This window comes from Conger conger, chromosome 7 (genome assembly GCF_963514075.1).
Source record: "Conger conger chromosome 7, fConCon1.1, whole genome shotgun sequence".
NCBI classification, from domain to species: domain Eukaryota; kingdom Metazoa; phylum Chordata; class Actinopteri; order Anguilliformes; family Congridae; genus Conger; species Conger conger.
Genome location: NC_083766.1, coordinates 57,445,710 through 57,465,424, shown reverse-complemented (window position 1 = coordinate 57,465,424; position 19,715 = coordinate 57,445,710). Strand labels below are relative to the sequence as shown.

Here is a 19,715-nt window from a genome sequence, read left to right as displayed (position 1 = left end):
AGGGAACCAAATGCAAAAACATGCAGATACAATATTTTGAGATCATAGAAAGTTAGTTAGCAACATCAGCTACTGTCAGCTTCTGTCTATTTATTCTCACACAAATGGAAAATAACAGCACTCACTGAATGGCATGAACAAAAGTGAACACACATTTGTTTCACTAGCATGTGTCAATGAACAAGGTGATATTATTTGTTAACAACTTCAATAAAATAATAAACATCATTTATTTTTTAAATGGCAAAGAACAAAGTGAGTCTGCATCTGAACTTAATTAATGTAATTCGTATAAACTGAATCTCAAATGTTTCTATTCATATTCCGTTACACGGTCAAAAACCAACCTTTTAAGCTGCCAAATGAACTTTTGAAACTTTTGCAAAGTTACTCTTTTATAAACTTGTGTAGAGGCCCCCGGAGCACTGCGCCCTCCAGGATGTTGTAGACTTCGTTCTGGAAGCGATGAAGAAGACTGAAATCACTGAATCCCCGGCACAGAAGACCGGTGGCCACCCTTATCTGGGTCGCAGTCAGTTTCGTTACCGAATCGTACTCTTCATCATCGTCATCGCCGTCCTTCACCACAGCGTCAGTGTCGGCACAGCTGTAAGCCTACCGGTAAAACATATATATATGATTAATTTCACTATTTATTACTTATATATATCTCCAGGTACCGCCGCCTCCTCTCGGGGTCCGCGTCACGCCTAGCGCGATACCGTCTCTGCCGTTCAGCACCAGACAGCGGCGGGAGACGGCCCTGTGAACGTGACAGTTATAACATCCATCCATCCATCCATTATCTGAACCCGCTTATCCTGATCAGGGTCGCAGGGGGGCTGGAGCCTATCCCAGCATACATTGGGCGGAAGGCAGGAATACGCCCTGGACAGGTCGCCAGTCTATCGCAGGGCACACACCCCATTCACTCACACACTCACACACTCATACCTACGGGCAATTTAGACTCTCCAATCAGCCTAACGTGCATGTCTTTGGACTGTGGGAGGAAACCGGAGTACCCGGAGGAAACCCACGCAGACACGGGGAGAACATGCAAACTCCGCACAGAGAGGGGATTCGAACGGGGACGGGGATTCGAACCCAGGACCTCCTTGCTGTGAGGCAGCAGTGCTACCCACTGCACCATCCGTGCCGCCCCAGTTATAACATTTCAAACGGAAATCTCCAGTAATACCCAACTCTAACTCTTCAATTAGGTAAACTGTATGGTTTGTTTTGAGGGATTATTTACACTCCTAAACCACATTATGCCTAAAATTGCTCTGCATGCGATGAAGAATAAAAGACCTATGTTCACATTGCGCTTATTGTGCTATATTGCAAACAATTACATAAAGCGAGTAACTGATCTGAACAAATTGAAGACTGAGGTGAATCGGGTGAATTTGTGAAAACTAGCTATTTGGTACATAATGTAGGAAATATTCAACTATTAAGAAAGTTATAATGAGCATATTTCTTGAGCCAATGTGTCTGTATTGGTCATCACGGCCAACACAGTTCAGTAAATAAATGAAACTTTGAAATTAATATTTTATGATCTTGATAAGAGGATTGGCCAATTAACCTGAACGAAATCAACAAATGTTTAATAATTGAATAATTCACGCTGACCTTTCTCCTGATCAAGCCGTTATGTTTCATTCTACTTTAAGCCGACCTAAATGTGATCCAGTGCGTCTGCTCGGGAAATCGCGGACGCAGGCTGCAAACTCATGTTTGTTTGGCAAGTCTCAGAATTTGACAAGCATCTAGGTAGAATGGAGCATTCAGGAACTGTGTTCAACAAAGAACAAAGAGAATGGGATTTTCAGTTATTTTAAACCCTTTGTCTGTTCACCTAGAGCATCATGTGTTTGAACCAATATAACCATTCTCTGTAAGAAAACAACATCTACAGGCAATGTCCAAGTAATGTTACGACACCGCATGCTAGTCAAGGCTAAATGTTAGGCATGCCCTAAACCTCCTAATGTTAAGCAGGCTTCAACCGAATTACATTACAACCGGAAACTACAAAGTTTGTATAACACTTGACAAAATCAAGTTTAAAAATAAAAGTATTGATGCACTGGCAATTATGTTTACAGTTCATCGTGCGTGCTGCTTCTTCTTATATCCGGGATACTCGAAGCCCTAACGCACATTGCCGCCTCTCACAGTCCTGAATGTGAATTACAACTGAATAAACGTGTCACGAGTAAATCGCGAGGTGTAAGCATGTGGATGTTATAACCGTGAATTGTCTTGCACTTTCTTAAAATTACTCATTACACTCCACACAAACGTGTTTCACCATTTACTGTTTTCCACATACTACTGCTGTTTGGGACACAATTCGTCAATATTTTTTGCAGGGCAAGAGAACGGATTCAGCATAAATGCTATCTGTCAACTGTGTCTGTGTCTCTATCCGGACTACCCCACCGATAAAATTGATGATTGTGTAAACCACGATGTGAATATGCGGAACACTAACATTATAGCAGGCATTGGACGCATCACAGATTGCCATGACAACCCAGAACTCTGTTGATTCATGACGTAGCAGTACAGAGCGATTTGCTTGTGTTCCCTCTATGACGCAATAGTCTAATATTCATGTAGACTATATAAATCAGTTCATTAAAGAACGAATTTTGCTTAAAAGTGTATTTGAAGACTTTCAACAAGACGTTCAAGTGCGTCGTTTTTGAATTAAAAAGGTAGGCTACTCTGTTGTCTTTTGTCAATAATATATAATATCAATATAGTGTTTGAGTGGTTGAAATGCAGGTTATTGGTAGTTGCTATGATTCTTTCCAGGCTACATTTTATAGAAATGCACACATTAATGATCAACTGCCACTTATAGGAGCAACAGTACTTTAAACATTATTATTATTCTTGTGGGAAACTCATAAATGACTATACGTTGGGCCTCATGCGCGAACCACTCATACGAACAGATGTCTTTTTAAAACGCTTAAATGGCACATTCACCAATTTTCTAGTATTTTGAATTCATTGATAAACCTTCAATCTTGTTACACTTAATTAACTTATAATAGGTTGTCAGCTTAATTTGAATGAACCTAAAGACATTTTCATTTGAGAAAATCTAAAAATCTAAAAATCGTATAACAACGTGATCAATTATTATTATTATTATTATTATTATTATTATTATTATTATTATTATTATATACTTTTTATTTTTTATTTTTGAGTCTAAATCAAATTCACAATGGACCATCATTCTGCTGAACTTTTAAACTATATCTATATCTTGCTTTTAGCAAAATAAATCATTAAACTGTCTTCCCCTTCCCTGCCGTTTTGAGACAAAAGATTCAATAATTAATCTACTCATTCAAAGGTAGTAAACAGGCTTAAACAGGAGCAATAAACTGTTTTAGGGTTAAACATCCTTTTCGTCTGTGCCCCATTGCAGAATCAACACCAACGAGCATGATCAAAGGCAGTTTACCTGCCCGGATTTCATTCTCCCGGGAAGAGCTCCTTCTGCTCCATGATCCGCTCACCCCACCACCGGATATCCCGGATGAGATTCTGAGGAAGTGCCCAGGTGCTGTACAAAGCAGTTTTAACTTTAGATTGATGTGTGTTTAAGGTGTAATGTACTGTGTTTATTGAATTTTTATTTGTATTATTTTTTGGCTTTTCACTCATTAAATATTTGTCCTGCAATTTCAGAGGAAGGCATCAGCTGGGTTTCATTCCATGAAGACGTCAACCTTCACAAGGCAGAGGCTGCATGGAAGCCAGTGGTGAAGAAGACTGGAGGGGAACAGGCCCCGGAGGAGACCGTGATCGAGGAGCTGTTCAGCCCAATGCTCAGCATTCTCAACAAGCTGACCCTCGAAAAGTTTGAGCGGCTCATGAACCAAGTCACTGAGCTCTCAATTAATACAGAGGCTCGGCTTGAGGGTGTTGGTAGTATGATCGTTGAGAAAGCCATTTGTGAGCTCAAATTTGCCAGCACCTATGCTTTGCTGTGTCACAGCCTTAAGGAAGTGAGTATGCTATGTCCATGCTATGGTATATGCTTTAGAGGTTACCTATTGTAACAGGTAAGCCTGGGACATTTCACTTTTAAATGTTTACTCCTGCCATTGATTGCCCTTGACTAAAGCATGGGCTTGAGAATTGCAGTTGGTTCCCAGGCTTCTAAGTAGCTAGGATCGATCAAATGCAGAGGACACTGTACATGGTTCATTACAATGTGTCTTGTCTTATCTTAAAGGGATGCTATAGTTATATTCTATAGTCTTAAATAAAGCTACAAAAATTGCCTAAAAGCTACAAATGCTTGTTACTGTGGCAGTACCGTATATATCATTTATAATTAATTTGTACCATTTTTGCTTGGAAAACATACTCATTTGTACCCAAAGAGTGTAAATTACTCTACTTTCAGGGTACCTTTGGGAAATTTGATCCTTGAAGTACAAAAATGTACCTCCACTGTCACTATATTTCTGAGTGTATTTCTGGTTATGGAATCTGATCTTTTCATTTCTCCCTCTCAGGTCCCCGTCCCCTGCCTTGATCCCACATTTATCTTACAAGATCTGGATCTGGATCTGCCACAGGTAGCACACCTTTACTTCAGTTCTGGCCTCAGTTCGTAGTTGTTTAGAAATCCTTTCCTCCCTTCTTCCCTGTTTTCTACCTACCTTTTCTACTTTTCTGCCTATGTTTCATCATTTCCTACCATTCTGTCATCTCTTCCGTTGCAAGTTAGTATGGAAGTATTGGGTAACAGGTCCCCTCTCTTATCTCTTTCAGGATAACTGGGTCCCCAGGAGGGGTGAACAGGGGTCGGAAACCATCAGCCTGGTCCATAAGGATGCCGAGATGCAGAGCCAGCTGGAAATTATTAAGGCGGAGCAGGACCTCCATTCCAAGATGGAGGAGAGCAGGAACACCATCCCTGTCTCTTCTGAGTATGCCATCACCAACACCAACCAGCCCTGCGATACTTGCCCGGTGAGACCAAAATATCTTTCCATCTTTGCTCAAAGTAGACTGCTTATCTACATATATGCGCAAGACCAAAATATTCCTCTCCTACACAGAGAGTTAGTTTTTTTCCACAGCTTGCTGGAGGGATCATGGAATCTTCATCCTCTGTACACCAATAGTAGCTTCCATTACACAAACAAAGTCATTTCAACACTTGCATATTTTAAAGATTTTAACTGGTAGTGGTTCATATGCTCGAAATGCTACACCTCAGAAATATAAAATGTTGGTCTTGATTTGGGGGAAAGCTCATAACGTATCTAGACTATGGTAACACAGTGGATTTAGACCACAACACCAGGGCTATATAACGTATCCATGTGGGAATATGTTTGCATTTACACTCATCTCCTGTGACCCTCAGCCCTTGGGTGACCCGCCAACTGAGCCAACTGTGGTGGAAATCATCTCCAAATCAGCTGTGGAGGGCACTGTCTCCGAACTGACTGTGGAGGAGGCTCAGTCTCAACCAGTTGACTCCAAAACAGTTGTGGACAAGGATGAATCTGAACTATCTGAATATGAAACGATCGTCGATGAGGATGAGTCTGATCTATCTGACTACGAAACGATTGTCGATGAGGACGAATCTGAAGCATCTGACTACGAAACGATCGTTGATGAGGAGGTGTCTGAACTGTCTGACTACGAAACGATCGTCGATGAGGATGAGTCTGAACTATCTGACTACGAAACGATCGTCGATGAGGAAGAGTCTGAACTATCTGACTACGAAACGATCGTCGATGAGGACGAGTCTGAACTGTCTGACTACGAAACGATCGTCGATGAGGAAGAGTCTGAACTATCTGACTACGAAACGATCGTCGATGAGGAGTCTGAACTATCTGACTACGAAACGATCGTCGATGAGGAGGAGTCTGAACTGTCTGACTACGAAACGATCGTCGATGAGGAAGAGTCTGAACTATCTGACTACGAAACGATCGTCGATGAGGACGAATCTGAACCATCTGACTACGAAACGATCGTCGATGAGGACGAGTCTGAACCGTCTGACTACGAAACGATCGTCGATGAGGATGAATCTGAACCGTCTGACTACGAAACGATCGTCGATGAGGAGGAGTCTCAACTGTCTGACTACGAAACGATGGTTGATGAGGAAGAGTCTGAAATGTCTGACTACGAAACGATCGTTGATGAGGAGGAGTCTGAACTATCTGACTACGAAACGATCGTCGATGAGGAAGAGTCTGAACTATCTGACTACGAAACGATCGTTGATGAGGACGAATCTGAACCATCTGACTACGAAACAATCGTCGATGAGGATGAGTCTGAACCATCTGACTACGAAACAATCGTCGATGAGGATGAGTCTGAACCATCTGACTACGAAACGATCGTTGATGAGGACGAATCTGAAGCATCTGACTACGAAACGATCGTCGATGAGGACGAATCTGAAGCATCTGACTACGAAACGATCGTCGATGAGGACGAGTCTGAACTGTCTGACTACGAAACGATCGTTGATGAGGAAGAGTCTGAACTGTCTGACTACGAAACGATCGTTGATGAGGAGGAGTCTGAACTATCTGACTACGAAACGATCGTCGATGAGGAAGAGTCTGAACTATCTGACTACGAAACGATCGTTGATGAGGACGAATCTGAACCATCTGACTACGAAACAATCGTCGATGAGGATGAGTCTGAACCATCTGACTACGAAACAATCGTCGATGAGGATGAGTCTGAACCATCTGACTACGAAACGATCGTTGATGAGGACGAATCTGAAGCATCTGACTATGAAACGATCGTCGATGAGGATGAATCTGAACCGTCTGACTACGAAACGATCGTCGATGAGGAGGAGTCTGAACTATCTGACTACGAAACGATCGTTGATGAGGAAGAGTCTGAACTGTCTGACTACGAAACGATCGTTGATGAGGAGGAGTCTGAACTATCTGACTACGAAACGATCGTCGATGAGGATGAATCTGATCTATCTGACTACGAAACGATCGTCGATGAGGAGGAGTCTGAACTATCTGACTACGAAACGATCGTTGATGAGGAAGAGTCTGAACTGTCTGACTACGAAACGATCGTCGATGAGGACGAGTCTGAACTGTCTGACTACGAAACGATCGTCGATGAGGAGGAGTCTGAACTATCTGACTACGAAACTATCGTCGATGAGGATGAATCTGATCTATCTGACTACGAAACGATCGTCGATGAGGAGGAGTCTGAACTATCTGACTACGAAACGATCGTTGATGAGGAAGAGTCTGAACTATCTGACTACGAAACGATCGTCGATGAGGACGAGTCTGAACTGTCTGACTACGAAACGATCGTCGATGACGAAGAGTCTGAACTATCTGACTACGAAACGATCGTCGATGAGGAGGAGTCTGAACTATCTGACTACGAAACGATCGTCGATGAGGATGAATCTGATCTATCTGACTACGAAACGATCGTCGATGAGGAGGAGTCTGAACTATCTGACTACAAAACGATCATCACTGAGGACAAGTCTGAAATATCTAACTCCGAAACGATGATGGAGGACGTTCAGACTGAACCAACTGACTCTGAACAATCTGTGGAGGAGTCTGAACCAACTGACTCTGAAACCATCGTGGACAAGGACAAGTCTGAACTATCTGACTCCAGAACGATCATCGCTGAGGACGGGTCTGAGCTATCTAACTCCGAAACGATGATGGAGGAGGTTCAGACTGAACCCACTGACTCTGAAACCATCGTGGACAAGGACAAGTCTGAACTATCTGACTCAAAAACGATCGTCGCTGAGGACGAGTCTGAACTATCTGACTCTAAAACGATGATGGAGCAGGTTCAGACTGAACCAAGTGACTGTGAACAACCTGTGGAGGAGTCTGAACCAACTGACTCCGAAACAATCATCGCCGAGGACAAGCTATCTGACTCTGAAACAATGATGGAGGAGGTTCAGACTGAACCAACTGACCCCAACCAAACTGTGGAGGTGGCTGAGACTGAAATAACTGTGAAGGAGACTACCTCCACACCAACTGTGCAGAATGACTCGCCAGGTGTGGAGGAGAAGAGTGGAAAGGACATAGTGTCTGCTAACTGCAGCAGCATGGACACCAGTCAGTGCTGTGAGATCCCCATGGTGAGAACAGAACCTAATTTCTGCCATTCCTTTAGTTCATAGTTTCTTGTTAATGATTTTTAAGGTTCGAATTCCACCTTGATTGAATTAGGTGGCATATAACTTAAACATCTCAAAAGATGTGATCAGCAGTACTGATGTGGAGGAGCTGGGGCTACAGGGTTAATATATACTATAATCTATATTTTGATAACATTGTGCCAGTGCCTTACTCAAAACGTGTACTTGTATTAACTGCCTAATCATACATTCACTGTCATACCTCTCCATTTCGTTCCCCTTTTCATTTGTCATGTCCATGTCTGGCAGCAGCAGCTCCAAGCCAAAAGAAAGAACTTGGACCAACAGGGCTATCGTAGAGAACATTGGAACTGGGGTAGAGAACAATTCTGGAACCACAGGGAACACCAGGCCCATCGAGCAGAGGAGCGTTGGGGCTATGGGGAACGTAGAGGAGGAGCGGAACGTCGGAGATGTGGGGAGCCACAACCTACTTGGAACCATGGCGGCCGACGGCAGAATGAGGCCATAAACAGAACACCTCTGTCTGAACAAACCACGCCTAGCAACACCAGCCAGGGTGGCAACTTCGACCAACAGGGCTATAGACAAAACCGACGGAATGGATGCGAACAGCATGATTCTGGAAGGGAAGAACGTGGAAAACGCAGGGATCATGGCCACGGGAGACAACAAGGATTGTACCGTCAGGAATGGAACGGAAGGGAAGAGCATGGGAAGCGCGGGGAACGGCAGGTCTTTGGTTGGGAACGCCATTGGTACCGTGGGGAACGCAGGGACCGTAGGGAAAGCAGGGACCGTGGAGGAGATGAAAGTTCGCGCCGCGTAGAACACAGGGACCGTGGAGGAGAGGAACGCAGGGACCGTGGAGGAGTGGAACATAGGGACCGTGGAGGAGAGGAACGTAGGGATCGTGGAGGAGAGGAACGCAGGGACCACGGGGGAGAGGAACGTAGGGATCGTGGAGCAGAGGAACGTAGCAGATCTGGGGAGCCACAACCTGCTTGGACCCGTAGCGGCCAACAGCAGAACGAGGGCATAAAAACACCTCTTCCTGAAACTAAAAAGGCCATCAACACCAGCCAAAGTAAGTCTACGTACTCCCTTATTGACACACATAAACACACCCTCAACAACACCAGCCAAAATAGGTCTACAAACTCTCTCATTTACACACACAAACAAAACCCCAACAATACCAGCCATATATATAAGCATTTAAGTATCATGGTTTGTCTCCACAGGACCAGCGGGTTTTTCTCCCAGAACCCTGAAATACATCAACAGCCTGCTACAGCCAGGCTTCACACGCCGCTTCTAAGACAACAGCAACATTCCAGAGGTCAGTTCCCCACATGCCTATCTGTCATGGCTATGTTTGTGTTTCAGCCGCTTACAGGAGCGTCTGTCTGTTACTGGTGTCCAGCTGTCGGCCTCCCAATCTGAGATATTGGCTGTAGAGTAAAATCACTCAGGCAGTGTAAGGTTTCGGCATTGCTCAGCCCGATCCCTGGAGATCTTCCATCCTGATCCTGTTGGTTTTCATTCCAACCAAAACAAAACACACCTCATCTAACAGCGAGAAATGTACTTGAGCTGCTAATTAGTAGTATCAGGTCCACCAAATTAGGGCTGGAGTGAAAACCAATGGGACTGTAGATCTCCAGGAACAAGGTTGTGCAGCCCTGCAGAGTGGGATGGCTAAGGCAGATTGTGATCACCGTTTTTTTTCTCCATGCAGGAAGTTTGAACCAGGACTATGGCGTTAATGTAATGCCAAAATTCAAGCGTGCAATGAATGCATTTGAGAGCAGAATTCCGGTTGCTTGTGCACAGATTTATCGTGTTCACACCCAACCTCTGTGCGCACACTCAGATTTGGCCTACTTGCACAAAGATTTATTCTTTGCTTGCTCATAAGTGGGGCGGGACGGATGGTGCAGTGGGTAGCACTGCAGCCTCACAGGAAGTGAGTGTGTGAGTGCCCTGTGATGGACTGGCAACCTGTCCAGGGTGTATTCCTACTGGCAACCTGTCCAGGATGTATTCCTGCCTTTCGCCCAATGTATGCTGGGATAGGCTCCAGTCCCCCTGCGACCCTGTTCAGGATAAGCGGGTTAAGATGGATGGATGGATGGATGGATGGATGGATGGATGGATGGATGGATGCTCAAAAGTTGGGGGGCACGGATGGTGCAGTGGGTAGCATTGCCGCCTCACAGCAAGGAGGTCCTGGGTTCGAATCCCCGTCGGCCGGGGCCTCTCTGTGCGGAGTTTGCATGTTCTCCCCGTGTCTGCGTGGGTTTCCTCCGGGTACTCCGGTTTCCTCCTACAGTCCAAAGACATGCAGCTTAGGCTGATGGGAGAGTCTAAATTGCCCATGGGTATGAGTGTGTGAGTGATGGTGTGTGTGCCCTGCGATAGACTGGCAACCTGTCCAGGGTGTATTCCTGCCATTTGCCCAATGTATGCTGGGATAGGCTCCACTGAATGATGGTCCTGTCTAGACGACATTAGAGCAACATTACTGCCAAAAATCCAGCCAATATTAGCTGGAAATAGAAAAATGCCCGTTTAACCAATCAGATCATTACTGATCTCATTGGTTGGGTAGGTAAGAGGCATAGAATGATGGTCCTGTCTAGATCCCATCGGAGCACACGCAACATTAGCGTGATAGCCAGCAGAGTTCATAAACTGTGTAGCTACATCTCCTTCTGATTCTCACAGTTTGTGGCCATTTTTGTGTATCTGGCAACATGCATGAGCTAGCTACCTTATGTTTGCATACCACTACGTTTCGATAACATAACCAAGTTTGTCATTCGTACGGGCCAGATACCCCTAATCTCATGCCCATTGATTCGCGCCAAAAATCAGACGTATGAGAGGCCAAGGGTGGCTACTCCCGTATCGCGGTAAGCCAATGATGCAGCAACTGCTGAGCCGAGAGCAGCAACTGATTAGCCAGCAACGGTGACTGATGAGGCAGCAGTGGTGAATAAGAGGCCATGCAAGCAGCTACTGACACTCCATGGCCGGCAACTCACTCACTTAGACTGCCTAGATCCACCTGCCTAGACTAGCGTCCCACCTGCCTAGACTACCGACCCACCTGCCTAGACTAGCTACCCAGTGGGGTTGGGTCGCTAGTTTAGGTAGGTGGGTTGCCAGTTTAGGTAGGTGGGTTGCTAGTCTCGGTAGGTGGGTCGCTAGTTCAGGTAGGTGGGTCGCTAGTCTAGGTAGGTGGGTTGCTAGTTTAGGTAGGTGGGTCGCTAGTCTAGGTAGGTGGGTCGCTAGTCTAGGTAGGTGGGTCGCTAGTTTAGGTAGGTGGGTTGCTAGTTTAGGTAGGTGGGTCACTAGTTTAGGTAGGTGGGTCGCTAATTTAGGTAGGTGGGCTGCTAGTCTAGGTAGGTGGGTCGCTACTTTTTAGGTAGGTGGGATGCTAGTTCATGTAGGTGGGTCGCTAGTCTAGGTAGGTGGGTTGCTAGTTTAGGTAGATGGGTCGCTAGTTTAGGTAGGTGGGTCGCTAGTTTAGGTAGGTGGGTCGCTACTCTAGGTAGGTGGGTCGCTAGTCTAGTTAGGTGGGTCGCTAGTTTAGGTAGGTGGGTCACTAGTTAAGGTAGGTGGGTCGCTAATTTAGGTAGGTGGGTTGCTAGTCTAGGTAGGTGGGTCGCTAGTTTAGGTAGGTGGGTCGCTAGTCCAGGTAGGTGGGCCGCTAGTTTAGGTAGGTGGGTCGTTAGTTTAGGTTGGTGGGTTGCTAGTCTAGGTAGGTGGGTCGCTAGTCTAGGTAGGTGGGTCGCTAGTTTAGGTAGGTGGGTCGCTAGTTTAGGTAGGTGGGTCGCTACTCTTTAGGTAGGTGGGTTGCTAGTTTAGGTAGGTGGGTCGCTAGTTTTGGTAGGTGGGTTGCTAGTCTAGATAGGTGGGTTGCTAGTCTAGGTAGGTGGGTCGGTAGTTTAGGTAGGTGGGTTGCTAGTCCAGGTAGGTGGGTCGCTAGTTTAGGTAGGTGGGTCACTAGTCCAGGCAGGTGGGTCGCTAGTCCAGGCGAGTGAGTTGCCAGCCTAGGGGTGTCAGTAGCGCCTGCATGGTCATTCGCCACTGTCTGCTCATCAGTCGTCGATGCTGGCTGATCAGTGCCGCTGTTCGGTCAGCAGTCGCTGTGTCATTGGCTTACTGCGATACGTGAGTAGCCGTCCTCTGCCTGTCATACGTCACATTTTTGGCACAAATCAAACCTCTTAAGATTTGAGGTATTTACTTGCCTGTAACAGTGACAAACTTATTATGTTATCGAAACATGGAGGTACGCAAAAATAAGGAAGTTAGCTCACATACATTGTCAGCACCACAAAAATGGCCACAAACTTGAGAATCAGGAGAGGTAGCTACACTCTGCTGGCTATCTCGCCAATGTTGCATCGAACCGTCGTTCTATGCCTCTTTCCTACCCAACCAATGAGATCAGTAATGATCTGATTGGTTAAACGGGCACTTAGTTGTGGATTTCCGGCTAATATTGCCTGGACCTTTGGCAGTCATGTTTCTGTAGAAAGAATTTGAGCACGAACGGGCCAAGCTTTGAGAGCGAAGAGCATAATTCAGTGTGCAAGCAGGAGGAATTCTGCTCTCAGATTCATTGCTTGTGCGCTTGACTTTTGGCATTAAAGTATCGCCATCCAGGACCACTCGGCACGAAGAGGACGCTGCTGCTGCCCTGTCCCACAAACCCCTGCTCTCCCTGTGGGCTCATGAAATAAAGCTCACAAACATTAACAATGCTGTTTCGAGTCCTGCATGAGATCGAGCTCCTTCTCCCCTTAATGCTTTAAGGTCTAAGTAATGTTAGAATCTAGAGTTCGAGATCATTTGAAAAAGAGAAAAAACATTCCAAAAAACCTACTCTTCAAAGGGTTAATGTCTCTTTAGGGCAGAGTGCTCTCGACAACCCTATTCATACATTTTTTGCTACCCCACCTGCACTATCAATCCCTCTTAGGCATACATCAAGGATCATCAAATCACGGTCCTCGAGGTCCAGCAGTAACTGCTGGTTCACCACCCTCCCTTTACCTGGGAGTCAGGTGTGGAGACAGTCTGGCCGATCAGCAGCACTAATCAGCTCATTTCTCGAGAGAAAAGAAAAGCAGGGCTGAGTTTATATTTGTGGTCTTGATTTGATGATTAGTGCACTACATAATCCTTTGCTGTACTTTCCAACGTGCACTAGACATGTCAATCCACAGTATCCAAGTCTTAATCTTAGTCATTGTAATTGACCTTAATTTGATTTGTTATTATTGTTCTCACTTGTGTCTTTCCTTGTGTTATAATGCTAGGATGATATTTTTTGCTAGTTTTGTTTGGCTCGATGAGCTGTTTAATGTTCATGTATTTGCGTTGTGCGGTACAAAAACAGTTTTTAGATATAAATATTGTCAATTAATCAGATTAATCAAATAGGCCCTAGTCCTCATCTTTGTTGTCCTGTTAGCACTTAAAATTGTCCCTCCCTCTCATGTCTTTCAGCGCACTTGTCCCTGGTTATGGGTTTGCACTTTGTTGCACATCGCTCTGGATAAGAGCATCTGCTAAATGCCAATAATGTAATGTAATGTCATGTAATTACGTGGCCCTGTCTTTCGTTCCCTAAGTTTTACACAGCCTTGTGTTCTTTCTGCCATCTAGATGATATCGTTTTATCTCCTCACAATGTATTTGCATTCAGCCACTCAGTCACATATTTCGCAAACTCTCTCTCCCTCTCTCTTCCCAGTGTCTTTTTTGTAGCCATATAGACTGCCTCATTGCCCTCCACACCTTCATGAGCTGGTACTGTACCCATAATAATACCCACAGAGCTCCCAGCCTGCTCAGCTTTACAGCAGGAGACTAAAAGTTCTATCATGGTAAATTGCTGGCGTTTAATATAGCGCCTTTATCCAAAGTGCTGTACAATTGATGCTTCTCATTCACCCATTCATACACACACTTACACTCACACACCAACGGCGATTGGCTGCCATGCAAGGTGCCAGCGAGCTCGTCAGGAGCATTTGGGGGTCAGGCGTCTTGCCCGCCGCCCGCAGGACACGGAGTTGAGTGAGTGATCTTATGCACCATCTGTATACATCTGCAGATAATATACCCAGTTGTTCCCTAATTGTTTCCTCATCCAGCCCGTCCAGCACCTGTACACAACCGCACACAAACAACAACGCCCTGACAGACCGCACACACAAACAACAACGCCCTGACAGACCGCACACACAAACAACAACGCCCTGACAGACCGCACACACAAACAACAACGTCCTGACCGACCGCACACACAAACAACAATGCCCTGACAGACCGCACACACAAACAACGCCCTGACAGAGCGCACACACAAACAACAACACCCTGACAGACCGCACACACAAACAACAACGCCCTGACAGACCGCACACACAAACAACAACACCCTGACAGACCGCACAGAATCGCACACACAAACAACAACGCCCTGACAGACCGCACACACAGACCGCACACACAGACTGCACGCAGCCACTGACGCTGTGACCGTCTACACACGCAACCAGCGACCGTGTGCCTCCCTGTGGTTTCCAGCTCACCATGTTTAAGTCAGTCTGGGGAACGATGGTCTTGAGCTTCTCCTCCTGCTTGCCATCCACAACTCCGTCCACGATCGTGTCGATGCACTTGGGGACATACTTCTCAAACAACCTGTCCAGCTCCGGCTGCTCCTGCCACAGAAACATAACAGAGCATCCATTCACACATAGCCTAACGTTTACGTGTGTTACATGTGCTACAGCTAATGACAGAAAAATTACCTCAAACAAGCCGCTTTTTTATTAAATTCACTCTTCAGGGATAGGCTTGCTTACCTTGGAGCCCCTGGTTTTGACCCACTTCTGCCAGTAGGGGGCGTCCCGCAGGTTCCTGGGGTCCATGAAGACCATCCCGCAGCGAGACACAGTGGCAGGGGAGGCATGCTGCAGATCTCCCACCTGAAGCAGAGACTTTATCAGTGAAATCTACAATAGTCACACTCTCAGTCTTTCAAGAATTACTGCACCTGTTCCTCCCTATTCACTGGGAATGGAAGCCAGGGCAATAGCAAATCAGCTTGAAACAGGAAGTTATTATCTTTACATTTTATGCATGACTCCATGCAAATAAATAATGTCTCAACAAGTTTTTTTGTCTTGTAATGAGATATATTACTAAATGTTTTTTTTATTCTCTCAGGTAGAAAATGTTAGCTTGCTTTTAGTTACGTTTTGCATGACATGCTTTACCCCACTGGCAATTCTTGAAATCTCTCTCCTCATTGGCAATCTGTCTTTTTTAGCAAACAATAATAGAAATTTGAATTTAAGTGTAAATATAAGGCTAAAATATTTGTTAAGATTGACTTATTGTTTGGTTTCTGCAGTGCATACATTTCTTTCACTTGTCTCTAGGTCCAGGGCCCTGAGCGTGTACAGGTGTGTCTGTATCAGGTGTACTGTGTGTGTGTGTGTGTGTGTGTGTGTGTGTGTGTGTGTGTGTGTGTGTGTGTGTGTGTGTGAGAGAGTGTGTGTGTGTGTGTGAGTGTGTGTGTGTGTGTAGGTGTGTGTGAGTATGTGTTTGTGTGTGCGTGTGTGTGTGTGTACAGGTGTGTCTGTATCAGGTGTACTGTGTGTGTGAGTATGTGTGTGCGCGTGTGTGTGTGTACAGGTGTGTCTGTATCAGGTGTACTGTGTGTGTGTGTGTGTGTGTGTGTGTGTACAGGTGTGTCTGTATCAGGTGTACTGTGTGTGTGTGTGTACAGGTGTGTCTGTATCAGGTGTACTGTGTGTGTGTGTGAGTGTGCGCGTGTGTGTGTGTGTGTGTGTGTGAGTGTGTGTGTGTGTGCGTGTGTGTGTGAATGTGAGTGGGTGTGTGTGCGTGTGTGTGTACAGGTGTGTCTGTATCAGGTGTACTGTGTGTGTGTGTACAGGTGTGTCTGTATCAGGTGTACTGTGTGTGTGTGAGTGTGTGTGTGTATGTGTGTGTGTACAGGTGTGTCTGTATCAGGTGTACTGTGTGTGTGTGTGCGCATTTGTGTGTGTTTGTGTGTGTGTGTGTGTACAAGTGTGTCTGTATCAGGTGTACTGTGTGTGTGTGTGTGTGTGTGTGTGTGTACAAGTGTGTCTGTATCAGGTGTACTGTGTGTGTGTGTGCGCATGCGTGTGTGTGTGTGTGTGTGTGTGTGTGTGTGTGTGTGTACAAGTGTGTCTGTATCAGGTGTACTGTGTGTGTGTGTGCGCATGCGTGTGTGTGTGTGTGTGTGTGTGTGTGTGTGTGTGTACAGGTGTCCTCACCTCAAACAGCAGGGCACAGTGTCCCTGGAGGTGGATTCTCTCCTCGTTGGCGAGGGTCAACAGCGTGCTGTCGTCCATCACAGAGTCCATGTCCTCCACCCACAGGGCGTCCACGTCCCCGTCGAACAGGATGTCCCTGTGGGCCACGCTCTCAGGAAACAGCGCTAGGTGACGACACTGCTCAATGAATGAGGATCCATAATGTTCTATAATGACATAATGACAGTGACTGCTGAATTTGAAACTACTCAAAATAACAAGGCACAATGAAGAACGTCTTGGAAAACGAAAAATTCCATGTTGATGGAAATTACAACGTCATTATTTTACTATTTACAATTCCATGTCAAGGAAACAAAGTTGGATATAACTGACATGATCACTGAACTAATTACTACTTAGGATTTCTCCATTGCAAGCTGTTTAAATGTTGGCAGTTAAAATGGCCCGTCAGTTCCTCCTACCTCCGTTCACTTTTTGTCCGTGGGCTTGCTGATGTCCCGGAAGATGTTGGACAGGATCCCGTCGGTCCAGTCCCGGGTGACCGGGTCCAGAACACCATAGAGCTCAATCACACTCATGGCTTTGGGGTTCAGACAGTACAGTTTTGTCACCAGCCCCAACCTGTGGAATTTTGTGGAAAAGCCACAATTAACAGGTCATGCGATCACTTGAGTCAGTGACACTGATAAACAGCAAACAATAATGATGGTCATGCTAATATGAACAGCAAACAGTAATGATAATAATCCTAATATGAGCAGCGAACAATATTGATGATAATTCCAATGTGAACAGCGACTAGAAATTAATTAAGGCTAATTTCAACAGCTAAAAGTAAGGATGGTAATGCAACTAACAGCTAATACTCATGATGATAATGATAATTGTAACAGCTTAGAGTAATGTTGGCAATGCTAATATGAACAGGTAACAGCAATGACGATAATGCTAATTTGAACACTAATGGCGATGACGATAATGCTACTTTGAAAAGCTAACACTAATGATGATAAAGCTAGCATGCACAGGTCGCGTTAATGACGATAATGCTACATTGAAAAGCTAACACTAATGATGATAAAGCTAGCATGCACAGGTTGCGTTAATGACGATAATGCTACATTGAAAAGCTAACACTAATAATGATAAAGCTAGCATGCACAGGTCGCGTTAATGACGATAATGCTACATTGAAAAGCTAACACTGATGATGATGATAAAGCTAGCATGCACAGGTCACGTTAATGACGATAATGCTACATTGAAAAGCTAACACTAATGATGAAAAAGCTAGCATGCACAGGTCGCGTTAATGGCGATAATGCTAATTAAGTGGCTAACTGCTCTCTCTCTCCCACTCACTCTCACTCTCTCACTCACTCTCTCATGCTCTTACTCTTTCTCTCACTCACTCTCACTCCCACTTTAACTCTCTCTCTCCCACTCACTCTCACTCACTCTCTCTCTCTCCCACTCACTCTCACTCTAACTCTCTCTCCCACTCACTCTCACTCACTCTCTCCCACTGACTCTCACTGACTCTCTCTCTCCCACTCACTCTCTCTCTCTCTCTCACTCACTCACTCTCTCTCTCTCTCTCTCTCTCTCTCATGCTCCTGCTCTTTCTCTCACTCACTCTCTCACTCACTCTCACTATATTACTCACTTGCTCTCACTCTCTCACTTTCCCACTGTCATTGTCTCTCTTTCATTCTTACACTCTCTCCCTCACATTTAACAGAGGCCCAGGGCTTTGGCCAGGCCCTTAGTGGACTCAGTTTTACCTGTACCTGCCGGGCCAGAAGGGGCGCCACACAGGTACTTTTACACTGATCTTTTACACTGATCTTTTACAGTGTCTTTTACACTGATCTTTTACAGCGTCTTTTACACTGATCATTTACAGTGTCTTTTACAGTGTCTTTTACACTGATCATTTAAACTGATCATTTACAGTGTCTTTTACACTGATCTTTTACAGCATCTTTTACACTGATCTTTTAAAGCATCTTTTACACTGATCATTTACAGTGTCTTTTACACTGATCATTTACAGCGTCTTTTACACTGATCTTTTACAGTGTCTTTTACACTGATCTTTTACAGTGTCTTTTACACTGATCATTTACAGCGTCTTTTACACTGATCTTTTACAGTGTCTTTTACAGTGATCTTTTACACTGATCATTTACAGCGTCTTTTACACTGATCTTTTACAGTGTCTTTTACACTGATCTTTTACAGTGTCATTTACAGTGATCTTTTACAGCGTCTTTTACACTGATCATTTACAGTGTCTTTTACAGTGTCTTTTACACTGATCATTTACACTGATCATTTACACTGATCATTTACAGTGTCTTTTACAGTGTCTTTTACACTGATCTTTTCCAGCGTCTTTTACACTGATCATTTACAGTGTCTTTTACACTGATCTTTTACAGCGTCTTTTACACTGATTATTTACAGCGTCTTTTACACTGATCTTTTACAGCGTCTTTTCTTTTAGGGCAGCCTGTAGCATAGTGGTTAGGGTACATAACTGGGACACGCAAGGTCGGTGGTTCGGTTCCCCGTGTAGCCACAATAATATCCGTACAGGGATGCTTATTATTGAGCAAGACCCTTAACCCTGCTTAGTTGCTTCAGGGGAGTCTAATCAACTGTACGCCACTCTGAATAAGAGCGTCTGCCAAATGCCAATAATGTAATGTCATGATCATATTGAACAGCTGGCTTGCCAACTTTGAAAACAAGCTGTTAAATTAAATGGACAAATTTGTGCGTGTCAACAATCTTTAAAATGGATATCTGATTGACATCTATATCTACAGTGGTGTGAAAAAGTGTTTGCCCCCTTCCTGATTTATTTTTTTGCATGTTTGTCACACTTAAATGTTTCAGATCATCAAACAAATTTAAATATCAGTCAAAGACAACACAAATAAAAACACAAAATGCAGTTTTTAAATGAAGGTTTTTATTATTAAGGGAGAAGAAAATTCCAAACCTACATGGCCCTGTGTGAAAAAGTGATTGCCCCCCCTGTTAAAACATAACTTAACTGTGGTTTATCAAACCTGAGTTCAATTTCTCTAGCCACACCCAGGCCTGATTACTGCCATACCTGTTCTCAA

At 44.8% G+C, this 19,715-nt stretch overlaps 1 protein-coding gene across 1 annotated transcript; it reads right to left on the bottom strand.

Moving 5' to 3' along the window:
- Window positions 1–28: 28 nt before the first annotated feature.
- On the bottom strand, window positions 29–15,202 carry LOC133132272 (dynein axonemal heavy chain 10-like). Its single transcript, XM_061247610.1, has 3 exons — window positions 15,115–15,202; window positions 14,839–14,967; window positions 29–615 (listed from the first exon to the last, which is right to left on the bottom strand). The coding sequence occupies exons 1-3, from the start codon at window positions 15,187–15,189 to the stop codon at window positions 388–390; spliced, it is 432 nt and encodes a 143-aa protein (XP_061103594.1). The 5' UTR covers window positions 15,190–15,202; the 3' UTR covers window positions 29–387.
- Window positions 15,203–19,715: the final 4,513 nt, after the last annotated feature.

Excerpts from the sequence above, each read along its gene's own strand:
- LOC133132272 (XM_061247610.1), bottom strand. The coding sequence starts at position 15,189 with ATGGTCTTCATGGACCCCAGGAACCTGCGGGACGCCCCCTACTGGCAG. Across the intron at positions 14,968-15,114 it reads TCAAAACCAGGGGCTCCAAG|CAGCCGGAGCTGGACAGGTT; the intron begins GTAAGCAAGCCT and ends CTGTGGCAGGAG. Across the intron at positions 616-14,838 it reads CCCAGACTGACTTAAACATG|GCTTACAGCTGTGCCGACAC; the intron begins GTGAGCTGGAAA and ends TTTTACCGGTAG.